The 13,875-nt window shown below is 36.7% G+C and overlaps 1 protein-coding gene across 1 annotated transcript in view; it reads left to right on the top strand.

Moving 5' to 3' along the window:
• LOC145693642 (MFS-type transporter SLC18B1-like) overlaps positions 1–13,875 on the top strand; it is a 263,501-nt gene that overhangs the window by 19,834 nt on the left and 229,792 nt on the right. The window contains exon 2 of the mRNA XM_081769831.1: positions 4,197–4,292. Within this exon, the coding sequence (XP_081625957.1) occupies positions 4,197–4,292 (96 nt within the window). The remainder of the gene's footprint in view (positions 1–4,196; positions 4,293–13,875) is intronic.

Raw genomic sequence — 13,875 nt, forward strand, 5'->3', positions numbered from 1 at the left:
GCAGTACAACCCAACTCTGAAACATATATATAATATAGAAGGTGTTTCGAAACGACACACCGAGAACGTTTGGGAGGTGGTTCTTGACACCAAAATAAGACAAAAAGTATAGACTAACTTCGGTGCACAAATGCTTCCTTTCGAAGTTATAGGCTGCCGAAAACATGAAAAAATAAACTTTAAAGGTTAATAGCTCCAAAAGTACAGGACCTACCGTAGTCGGGACATGTTTCAGAATCCTAAAGTATTCATGCAACAATTTTTATGGAGGGAGTTTGCCTACAGCCATATAATCTGAAGTACTCGCCAACTACCTATAGGGATGCGCACGAGACGAGTCGAGACAGGATTTTTCCGACAAAATTCGAGTCGAGACCCTTCTCTTGCAATAGAAAATGACACATTTTTCGAGTCGAGACATCACTTTTACACCACATTTTCGAGTCGAGACAGCCACAAATTTCGTCTCGTGCGCATCCCTATACCTCTACAAAAATTGTTGCGGAAGTACCGGAGGATTCTGTAACTTGGATATTTGGGTAGGGCACATTAGTTCCTAAGTGAAATCTTGACCAGACTACGGTATGTTCCATAGTTTTGGAGCTATGGACCCTTAAATTTAATTTTTTATATATATTTTCGGCAGCCTATAACTCCGAAAGGAAACGTTTGTGCACCCAGGTTGGTCTATACTTTTTGTCTTATCAGGAATCACATCCCAAACGTTGTGGGTGTTGTTTTGAGACACCTTATATATATATATATATATATATATATATATATATATATATATATATATATATAGATAGATAGATAGATAGCCAGAAGTCCTTCAAAGTGGATAAATTTATATTATGGGAGCAGACTGGTAGAGGTTAGCAAGTGGCTGCAATCAATTATACGCATAGATGGGGCGATGCAGGTATAAATGTGCTTTTTTCTTGTTTAAAAGATAAAAAGTTTTCTCCTATATGCTCAATATTGCTTTATATAATTTCAGCACTCGTCCAAATACAAACGTATACCACTCTTTTTTAGCTTCTTTTTTTAAATATAAACTTTTGATAGATGCTTGAATATCGTCTAGCGCCAAAGCGTAACTTTATTAGGATTACGCATGCACTACTCCATAGGAGATTGCAATATCAGTTCATCCGTCCACGACTCCATACAATATTGTAATATCAGTTCATCCGTCCACCACTCCATACAATATCGTAATGTCAGTTCATCCGTCCACCACTCCATTCAATATTGTAATATCAGTTCATCCGTCACTACTCCATACAAGATGGTAATGTCAGTTCATCCGTCAGCCCGTCCACTACTCCATGTTACTCTTGAACGGAAGAGAATTCTTAAATTCTATGTTACAATAGATAGCTAGAGCAATTTGACTTGCCGCAGTTTGTCAATGGAGTCAATCCGTTGGTATCTTAGCGAATAAATGCGACTTCAATAGTAGCTGTCCGCAGTGGTTTATTTGTGGATTTTGTAGAAGGGGGGATATTTATAATGAATTGCTACTAAAACATGAAGTTGAATTATTGTACTTTAAAACAGATTATGTAGCCTATGAAAGGGGAAAACTATCTTTCCAGGCTAGGAAGGCTGAATTAAACTTAGAGGCAGGGAAGTCAAGACGTAGAAGGGGGAAATTCCCAGGCTTCCCTGGCTACAAATAAATCCCTGGCTGTCCGTATTACATTTTCTACTATTGAAACGAAGGTGGTAGACGTTGCACTTCTTGCCGTTAGATGGCACTAGAGATCCCAACGATTCTAATTTACGGGACGAAGTTCAAAGTTGTTGTGCGTGTGATCCCTTTTACTTTTTACTACCATAATTTATTTTTAATCAAACACTACTTTAAGATTTTGTGTGTGTGTGATTTAAAATCATGATTGCAGAACCATGCAATCTATAGCAGCACCCGCATTTGTTAAATGGCAATTTGATGGTTACAATGGCTACTGATAATATTTAGAATTTATTTACTTTGGTGTACCCCAAGGCTCTGCCCTCTCACCTCTACTATATCTTCTGCTTGTAGCTGACACAGTGATGCCAATAGTGATAGGTTGTCCGTCCTGACTGAGGTATTTATAGGGTTTTTCCTCAGTCGCACCAGGCAAATGCAGAGATTGCACCTTTAACATAGGTCCTGGCCTACACCTTTCCATATCATTCCCCCTCCTCTATCGCGACTCCTTAGATACCTAAACAATAAATCAAGTTCAAATTCTGCGTAAGCTCAAAGGAAGGCTGTCAGGTATCTGCTTGTATGTGATTATAAGATTGGGTTGAGGGCAGGTCCGTGCTGGAGTACTAACGAGGGCGATGGACAAGTCTACCAAAAGGGCGCCCTTGCAAACGTAAATACGATATATATATATATATATATATATATATATATACAGTAGCTTTAATGTAGTAAACGACGGGAGGTGATTCGTGTCTCCAAGATAAAACGAAAAGTATAGACCAACCTGGGTGTAGAAATGCCTTGGAGCTACCACCACCAGAAAGTTTTTTTAAAAAAAAATAAAAAACAGCATACTCGAGGACAAAATATCGGATCGAAATCCTGCAAAAGGAAATGTTTATTTTTAATCGGATCGAGGGGGTGGAAGCGAAAACGATTAAAAATACGTTTACTAAATACAGTACTTGAACGGTTTGGATGAAGGGAAATTTTGTCCGCGAAAGGGAAATTCTGAAGCTTGTGAAGGGAAAACGGCTCTGAAGGAATTGGCATCACTGAGCTGACATGCCGGCACTTCCTCTCAATGTGCACACTTTTCAATATGCTGATGACACTGCTTTTCTCTGTACAGTCCGAACCATTCAACAGATTAATTCTTCTCTCAGCATAGCGATTGACTCCTTCTTCCGATGGTGCAATCAGTGGCGACTCCACATCAACTCCACTAAGACGCAGGCCATAGTCTTCATTCCACCTCGCAAGCGCTCTCGAGTACAGAAAAATCAGAATCTCCTTAATATTAGTGTCGACGGTACACGAATTCAACCCACTAAACAGGTCACTTACCTCGGTCTCACTATCGACCATCATCTGACTTGGCGCCCACATCTTAAAGAAATCACTCGCAAGGCCTATAATCGTTTAAACCTTCTTAAACGTCTTATTGGTACCACATGGGGATTACAGCCTTCTACAGTACTCAATACCTACAAGGTATTTTTGCGCCCCGTCTTAACATATGGACATCCCGCCTGGGTTAGTGCATTACCTTACTTCTACAACAAATTAAAAGTGCTCGAACGACATGCTTTTCGTCTAGCATACAGAATCAAGCTTCCGAGTCCAACGCAGGAGTTGTATGACCGCATAACGTTTCCTACCCTACTTCATCACATCGAAAAATTAAGGCTCAGGTTCATAACTACCCGCTTTCAGCAACGGCACCCTCTACTTGTGGACACGATGGATATCGATCGCAACTACGATCTGGGTTATAATTTCATCACCTGTCCTTTATCTCTGCTCTTCTCCCTTTATCTCAAAACTCTTCCACCTGATCACCCCGACCATTTTGTCGCATCTGCCTATTCTTCCGATCATCTTCCCCATCATGTTTCACCCACGTATACTGCACTGTAAATCCATTATACTAACAGGGCTTCACATGTCTTCATCACTGTCCAGAGTAGCCCCTGGACAAGAAAATAACCAGCATTCGTCTTTTTAACAAATTGTTTGTTTGTGTTTGTCCTGTGAAGTGCACCTCACCATCTTTTTTCCTGCCTTAATGATTATGATCACAAGATCATGTTCAAATGGATACCGCAATATTATGCAATAAAGATGTAATATAATAAAGTGCTATCTGTAAAAATGATATTCCAGATTTCCTCTTCATCCCATAGACCGGCTCCAATCTCCTTTCTGCACCAGTACTTTCACCTCGCACACCGGATAGAGGGCGCAACACTCGCAAGGGAGCTAGCCTTTGGCTAGCAAAAAAAATTAAGAATTGAGTTTGTTCTAAAATTGTCAGTGAAGTATAAAATCAAGAACTTACAAAATGAGAGAAAACTACTTTTTAAAAATAAATAAATAAATAAATATGCAGTTTTCGTGCAAGGAAATCAGATAACGATTTTAGAAAAGTGTGTAAGTGTAGAATTACATGCTTCTATTTCTTATAATTTCTTTCATTTCTCTTTTCCAGGCTGAGAAGAAAGGCTCAACCCCAACTGAGTATGGATTGGTATTCGGAATATTCGAACTTATGTCCTTCATCAGTAGCCCCATACTTGGAAAATACGTAAGTAATATATTATCTGTTCTAGGTGATCACTAGCGTATAATGAAAAAAAAAGTACGTTAACGGATAGATCACATCGGGCTGAATAGAATATGTTTTAAGAGTTTAAGAAAATTGACATACTTTTTTTTTTTTTTTTTTTACGTTATACCAGCGCTATGTCATCAATCAGGCTTAAACTTATATTAAATTGATACTTAAATAGCAAAGGCATAAAGTATGGGTGACATAAAGTACAGTAGACCTACATCGATACTTAAAAAGTAAATAAATAAAAATGTGATATTGTCTTCTTCTAACACTTTATATCTAGTGCTAATACTTGATTCAGTCCCCTTAACCCAAATCAAGAAGACTGAATCAAGTACTGACCTGCTCCCGGGCGAGTCCTTAGCACAATTTAAGTTCTTAAAAGTTTCTGATGTCCTGGATTATAGTATCTACGGGAAAAAAATGTATAATTTGTAAATGTTCATATACAGTTTAACCTTGTTAATCCGAATATTTGTTTGCTTGAGCTGTTCGGATTATTAAAAAGTTCGGATTACTAAGGAATATTACGTAGTACATAAATTTATTGACAACAGTTACCATTGCCCATCATTTCTCTGTAAACAAAAATATCTAGCCTTCTCTGCGATAATGTCGCCACTTAGCATGTTATTTTTGGCCATCTTCTGCACTATCCATGTATACAGTGCTTGTTCAACATCCACATTTTCAGCCGTTCCCAAAGTTTGTCGCTTTCCCGGGCCACATTCCGTACGAGAACAGTGAGAGATTCTTATCTCTCTTAATGTCAAACACTCAGTGGCGGCCGGTGGATTGTGGTTTCGGGTGTTGCACTACGAACGATAAGAGACAGAAGATATAAAGTTGACTCACTGACTAATCAGCATAACTTTAGATGCAAATGCTATGTGATATGTTAAATTAAATAAAAATCTGTTTTTAAAAAATAAAAAATGCAGAACATTTTATCCAATTAATCACCTTAATTAATTAGTAAGTTCATTCTCCTCTCTTTGATTGGAGCAAATCTGTCTAATATATGCTGGTTGAACTCTGGTATTCTTATTGTCAGGTCTTTTTCGATGGAAAGCACAACCAATGGTGATAACCTTTCTTGAGACATTCAATTCCTTGAAAGTGTCAATTCTTTCTCATGTGGAAAAAAACTTTTCGTCTTTTGCTGACGCCATAGGTACAGTTAATATTAATTTCAGAAGCTTTGTGGATTCACTAAATGTTTTTTTTTTTCTAGATTATTGCGAACGATTCATTCTAGCAAACTCAGTCCCTGACAATGATCCGATCTCCTCTTCAGCGTTGACTGAAGAGAGTTCGTAACAGAGATTAGTGTCATAAAAATGTCCATCGAACACACTTTATTTACAGTTTATCCAGGAAAACTTAAAATAAATTGAGGAAATGTACCTAGTGCAAACAACATTACTGCCATAAAACATCCTGTAAATTTAAACTATTTTTTTTTCGAACACTCTCCTGAATTGCCATTTGCTTGTTTTGTCTAGGCCTTAATTGCAAGTTTTTCCTCAGTTGAAAGCTGGTCATTGTTTTTTGTAAGTTATTTACAGAAGTCACGGTATACAATTCATTCAGGATTGTAGGTTGTTTACAGAATTAAAGCACACACACAGTTATACAAAAGAGGTACTGGTATCTGAGTTCCGAATGTCACATATTCATACATCAACACACACACATGTACGTAAAAGAAAAAACTGCATTCCAAATCATCCGTCTTAGTTGTTACGCAATGCACGATGAACACAATATACTTCCACATGAGGTGAAACAATGCTTATCAATGTCATATGTTCTGGAAAGGAAACCTCGAAACCTGCCAGATGTAGGATCAGCATGTATACCTAACAGAAGGTAAAAGTCGAAGAACATCAAAACAAACAACACTGCCAGTTCTACACCCAGAAATGTGTGTTGGGAGGAGTTCGATACGTCTATGCAATATATACCTTTCTTATTCTGCATCCGAAAAGACAATAAGTAATAACTGTCACCTATATTCTTAGCAAAAAAATGATAGAACAATTGTTTTTAAGAAAAGAGATAGTACATGATGAGGCGTAAAATAAAATATTTAGCCTACATCAATCGTTTCTCTGTTAAACAAGTATAGTTCGTTAGGAAAGTCTACAAATGTTAGTCAAGTTTCGAAAATTTTTGGGAGGTCCGGACCCGGTGGAAAAACCGAACTGGTTTTGGAGATAACCGAAACCACATTGGGAGAAAATCGAACAGAATTTATAAAAACCTATAACCTGTTTTATTGCAAACCGATAACCTGTTTAGGAGTAAAACAGTTTTTTTTGAAAATTTTCAAAAACCTGTTTCGTTTTTCCTGAAAGCCGGAAACCGAAATACCGGTTTTTGTGCCCACCACTAGTTTTAAGCTATGGGAACTTAGGAATATGATATTTAAAAATGCATATAGATTTTTTTCTTTGCCTTAAGGAAAATTTGGAACTATCGTTTCGAAGAACATTCAATCACGTAGTACTTTCTTTGCGAACTGTAGATATAATTGTCTATGTAGCTTCAAAACCTCAAATACTGTAAGGGCATAAGGTGTAGGTAGATAAAGTACATCGATACTTGAAATATATATATATATATATATATATATATATATATATATATATATTGAACTACATAAAGTAAGGAAAATGAACAACTTTTAGTACTTCAGTCCCCCCCCTTCCCCCCAAAAAATATATGACACTGAATAAAACATTGACTTGCTTCCAGGCGAGTCCTTAGCACAAAATAAGTTCTTTGAAGTTTCTGCCGTTCTGAATTATAGTATCTACTGAAAAGAGTATAATTGAAAATATTAATTTAGTTTATGAAGCACTTCACTTACCGAAAATAATATGCACATATTTTTCCTGTTATTACTACCTAAGTGCTTTTCTTTCGGGTTTGCTGCTTGCATAAGTAACTCATCTTTTGTGCATTTATTACTTTTGTTCTAGAAGTGTCAATGCTGTCCTGTTGTCAATCTACACTAACATTACTAATGTCGTTCGTATATCTCAGATGAGAGACCCGGCTTTGAATCCCGGCGGGAGCTCATGTGGTTCGCATTCCACGTTAATCAGTAGATCCACGTCTCATACAGCCTCACTGCTGAAAGGGACGCTAAACTAACATCAAGTCAACTCGAATATCTCAGAAAGAAAGCAATCCTACTAGAAGTTGAAGGATAACATCGCTTTCCATAGACACTGAATTTATCTGGTGGAAAATATACTCAATAGGTGGAAGCACGGATACATGCAAATAGAAATACAATAATTCTTTACTAATTTCACAGAAGGTTAGATAGTTATACAAAGAAATAAATATTATTATAGACTTATTTAAAATAATATATATTTTACTTCGTGAAGTTTTAATTTGAGTTCTTTCAGTTACTATAGGGCAAAATCTTGCTGAGGATGCTGTACAAATCTCACTCATGTGCATACCACTACAAGTTCGTTATCTTCACAGCGAGTAGGCTATTGTATATATCCTTATTTTTGTAAGAGCATGATTGGTAACTTATTGCCATGCTCTAAATACTATTTGAACAAAATGGTGAACTAATGCTCAAGGTTATTGATTTAGCGTGAACAATACTGCAAATCTGGATGAGGGTTGTATTCCTGTTACACAGTAATCGTAATTTTACGTTCACCCACATATAGTAAGGTACTATCCAGGTATGTTTCTCTCTCTCTTTCTTTCTAATAGTTTCGAGCGACGAAAGAAGACAAGAAAATAGTGGTCGTCAAAAAGTGGAACTCGATATTTCAACTGGTTTACACGTTGCATGGTCCATAGATACTGAAATGTAATCTTTCCTTCTTCTGTTCGTCCTGGCGTACACGTGCCTAGAGATCATATCGCTTAAGATATGAGTCAAATTTTAAATTTAATGTCAACACAACAGACTATAACACTGGTATACAAATTTTGATCAAGGTTGTGCTTATGTTGGTCTTTCGTCGGTTTCCTAATGATTTGTTTCCGCTGAACACGAGTATGGCAGTTATTTTCCCGTAATGTCGAAATTTGGGATAATATAGCATATCAGATTTTATTAAAACAGTAACATATTATAAAATTCTATCTTACGAGAACATTGAACTACAAGCATAACACAAACATTGTAGTCGTGCTTCTGTTGATTTTTCATTGGTTTCTTAATGATTTGCACCCGCTGAAGACGAGTGTGACAGTTACTTTCCCGTAATGTCAAAATTTGTAATGATATAAGCATATTAGATTTTACTCAAACAGTAATATATTAGATATACAATTGTGTCTTGTAGAAACATTGAATTACAAACATAACACATTTTGGACATCAACTTTCTGGGTAACAAAAATCTACATAACAATACATAAATACTAAAATATATGAATATTACATTTCTTATAAAAATTATATACAAAAGTACTTGAGATTGGAGGAAAGTGTTCAGCAAGTACTGGAATTCCGTAGTCAAAAGTGAAAGTTAGTGGTTCTTTTTCTTTTATGGGAAACGTTCACTCCCTCACGGACTAACCCCCAAATATAATCCCCATCATTGCACAGTCTCACCTTTCTTGGTATCTGCTTTCCATTACCTCAATGCCCTTATGGAAACGTTCCCCTGCTCTTCGCTAACATCTCCTTAATTCTCCCTAAAGAAATCCAAGTATGAATGTAGCATATGTAATTTTAAAGGCATTCTACATCCCAATGCTCGATATTGATCAATGAGTGTCTTAACTTGGTGTTCAAACGCTTCACTTCGGTTATGTACAAGAAATGCCGTCACCAATTTATGAAAGGGCCCCCCAAGCGTTTCTTTCCAACTCCGTCATTTTTTGTTTAAGTGGAGCACTATTAAGCATGACATGAATCTGAGGCCCTGTGAAAATGCCAGCCAGAACTTTTGCCTCTGATAAAGCTGGAAACATTTGTTTCATACATTGTAGGGCAGGTGAATTGTGATCGAGAGCTTTCACAAATTGTTTTGCCAATCCCAGCTTAATACGTAATGTTGGCATGAGAATTTTCTCCCTGGGCACTAATGTTTCATTTATCACATTATGTGTTCCTGGAATAAGCTCCGTTCTTTCAGGCCACGTGGTTTGATCATAATGCTGGTTAGTTGTCCAACTGTCCCACAGACATAGAAAGCAGGAATATTTAGTATAACCACTTTGCAACCCAAGAAGAAAACCAATAATTTTGAAATCCCCACACACACTGAGAAAAAAAAAATGTAGGTAACGTACTTAAAAAGATAGGTTGCATGCGTGATTCTTGTAGTTTTTGGACTTAACGTACACCAAATGTATTACTGAAAACGCATATTTTATAATACTTTCTGTATAAGTGTTCGATCTATACGTACTTTCCGTATGAAACAATGTAGGCGGTGAGGATCTCACAAACAAATGGACGTATATAACATAAGTATATAGGTAGGTAACATAAGTATATGGATGTGATACACGGAAAACTTAGATGTCAGACATCGTGCAAGGCAAGGTGACCAGACGTCCCGTTTTAACCGGGACAGTCCCTTATTTTGAACTATTATCACGTTTTTTTCTGATTCACAAACGGGACGCCTAAATGTCCCGTTTTTAAGCAAGCATGACCCAGGTGTCCCGTAATTATTATTCAAAATATAAATCGTCAATGCAAATTCCACACTCTTCCGTACCAACACTGATTGTGAAGGTTAAGCCGTGCCTAAAATTTCTCAATATTCAAATGAGAATTGAGTGTTATGTGGTTCAAGTGGGAATTGAGTAGGAATTCTGAATGTTGAAGTAGTTAAAAGTATTGTTGGGTAGTACTTAAGTTAGGAACGCTGTGTTATCATTCTTACTTGTGTATTTTGTAAATTGAAAACACTGCTGAGTCCCAAAATGCAATGTGGAACACCCTCCCCTGTCCCTGATTCGTATGCGTCCCGTTTTTGAAAGTAGAAGTTCTGGTCACCTTGCTGCAAGGGCATGATGTAACATTTAAGGGCAGTGTCTATGTAGCATACGGATAACGTATGCTCCGTACTGATTTATATAGTAAGCAAGAGGATACCGTATATTTGTACAATATACCGCTGTCCGGAGAACGGATTTTTCTCTGTGCACGTACCATTATTGTTCCTCATATTTTGTTTTCTCCAAAATCATCTTCACACTTAAATAACTATTTAATCAATTTACAATTCTGCTATGTATCTTTAGAATCTATATTCTCTGTTTCGTACTCCGAACAATAACAAGTGCGATACCACCTAGCGAGTATCGAAGTAAAAGGACGCAAATTACTCTGAATAAATCAGTATATGAGAAAAATAAAACATGCTTATATCATTGGAAACATTGACACTACATAAAAATAAGTGCCAGATTCGTGTTCAGGGGGTCAAAATACATAAAAAATTCATCAAGAAATAATAATAAGCAAAATTTTGTATACCAGTGAACCCAATTATGGTGTTGAAAATTACGTAATTAGCCTACGTATTCGTTTCTAAATTCAATTTGGCGACATATCGCATATCCAACTCATTTTTATTTACATGCATTCTATTATACAAAGCTCTTATTTTGATTGATTATTTCATCAATATATTATTTTTTTGATTTTACAGTAAAAGAGACCAGTGTTTGTGTGTTTTTAATGAATGAACGTAAAAATTCAATGAAGAAACTAAGTGAGGAAGGTCCATAATATTTTCAGTTATTTTCTGAATGAATAATAAATCAGTTATAGGCCTATGATCTTTTTGTTCTAGTGTTGGAAGACGAAATTTCTCAAATATGAATTTCTTTATAGGTTAGAAATTTTAAAAATTTTGCCTATGTTCTTTCTAATTGCTTTCGACTTTTGAAGGATATTATGAAAGTTTCCAGGGGAGTTTTTCGAATTTCCTTCCTCCATCTGAAAATACGGGTAATTTACGAAAGAGTGAAAGATCAGAGTTATTGTGATTTCCACAAAGACGGCTTTAATGATTTCGTTTATATTTCATAAATGAATTTTTAGAAACAACTCCATCTTATGGTTACATCTGTGGGGGGGGGGGAAATAGAGTAGGGGCAGTTTGTTCTCGGTTGTGTCGTTTTTCCGACGATTTTGTCATGAAAGATTTAAGCGATTTTTTCATATTTCATGAATATGTATTTTAACAACCTGACAATATAACTAGTTTATCCTGAAAAATGTACAAGGTGCAGTTTACTCTTAGGAGTAAATTTTTTTCCGTGCGATTTTATCTAAAACGACTCAGAAAATTTTGTTCATATTTCATGAATAAAAACTCGAAACAGTTTGTGACCATATCAAAAAATTCATTTCAAAGTCAGAAATAAGGCATACATATTTTTCTCCTTCCCCTTAAAACGAACATAGGCTATTCGAAAACACTGAGACAGGTGTTTCCTCATTTCGAATGAAGATTTAAGCCTATATACCCGTTTAATCTTCGTAACTTGATGAGCTCGTGACAGTCAATTTTTCGCATGAATTTTTTACCCCTACTTCCCCATATGAAATGCATTTTGCTGTAAGTAGCACTATATAAAGTTAGTTTCCTTTCACAGTTGTAACACTAACGTAAACTTTAATATTGAACTATGTTAATTTAATTCTGAAGCAAATCTGTAACTACATACATTTCTACCACTTCTGGCTTAAATAAAGACTAATGGTGGAGATAATACCTTGAGTCCATTAATTTTTTTTTTGCGAATCTGTTACCGTTTTTCTTCTATTGTGAAAACTAATATTGAATCCGGAAGTACTAGGGAATTTCAACAACTTCCGGTTTTGCGGGTGGTGATGGTGGTATATTCAGCAGATACACTAAATTGATTATGAGAAACAAGCTTGACGCTATTAGTTTTCGTTGTATGGCGACTAAGTATGACACCGGAAACCGCTGATTTCTACAACTTCCTATTTTAATAGCTAGTTAGTTTGCACACGTTCTTGGGACTTAAAATAAGTTACCAAAAAGAAAAAGTCATTATATATTATTCTTTTCGGTCTGTGGCGATCAAGATTGAAAGCGCAAGGGGCTGTTTTTTACCACTTTTTACCAGCATTTAAGGTTGCTAAGTTGTGCTACTTTCGATTCCATTTAAGTTGTTCCCAGTTTGGAGTCGGAGGGAGAGGGTCAAAAATAATAGAAAATGACCCATACTACTGCGGAACGTTCCTGGATCGCTCAATAGCGAAACTCCGGATGTCGTTTAACTCAACTTTCAACACCAACAAGCAATGCTAGTGGCCTGGCAACGGGCTAATTTCCAAAGTGATAAAAACAATCGATAATATTATCGACTACATAGTTTTCAGGGTTGCCGAGATGATTAGTGACAGTGCTGATGGATTTAAGTCCAAATTTAGCCATTCAGGATTGTTAGGAGAGTTGGTGGTTGTGAGAAAACGCCCAACATGATCAACATTAAAGTCAAATCCAAAATTTCTCTGATCGCTCAGAATAACGACAGTCCGATGCAAAGTTTTCGTGTTCGTTAAGTCTATCGGCGAGTCCTGATGACATTTAACCCCAAGTTTAGGTGGAAAGGGACATGTTGGCCTGTGATTTGACAGATAATAAAGAAAGGAACATGTTAGTTGGCCCGAGATTTGACGGAGATAATATCGAAAGGTTTGCACTTTGTTAATCACCCATTTAACATAATGTCACGGACAATGTAGAAGGGGTTTATCTTCCTTCTTTACTTCACCCATTTCCTTACTTCCAAATTTGATATACTGCAGAAGCCTTACTCTCCACTGTTCCAGACAAACTTAGAGATCTCTTGCCCCAGCCACTACCCATTCCCCCTTCCCCACATCATCCTCGGCTGGGGCGGCAGGTGCGCTGTCATTCTCTTCATTGTTACCGTAATATTCAGTAACACAACACCGACAACGTTTGGGAGGTGATTCCTGACATCAAGGTAAGAAAAAAACTATAGAGAACCTGTGTGAACAAATGGTTCCTTTCGGAGTTATAGGCTGCCGAAAACATGAAAAAATGAACTTTAAAACTCTATAGCTCCAAAACTAGGGGACTTACCGTGGTGGGATCAAGACTTCACTTAGGACCTAATATGTGCGCTATTCAAAAATACATGTTTCAGAATCCTAAGATATTCATGTAACATTTTCTATAGTGTGATTTTGGCTGCGGGTATATAATTTGAAGTAGTCACCAATTAATTGCCTTTATAAAAATTGTTGCGAAAGTAGCGCAGGATTCTGAAACATGTATTTCTGAATAGCGCACATATTAGTTCCTAAATGAAGTCTTCACCCTACTACGGTAAGTCCCATCGTTTTGGAGTTATGGATCTTTAAAGTTCATTTTTCATGTTTTCGGCAGCCTATAACTCCGAAAGGAACCATTTGTGCACCTAGGTTGGCCCATACTTCTTCTCTTTTCATGGGTGAGGAATCACCTCCAAAATGGTTTCGGTGTTGTTTCGAAACAACCTGTACAGCGATGTGGCAGTTGGCTCACTGACACTAAAC

This window comes from Thermobia domestica, chromosome 8, assembly GCF_964235325.1.
Source record: "Thermobia domestica chromosome 8, izTheDome1.hap1.1, whole genome shotgun sequence".
Classification (NCBI taxonomy): Eukaryota; Metazoa; Arthropoda; class Insecta; order Zygentoma; family Lepismatidae; genus Thermobia; species Thermobia domestica.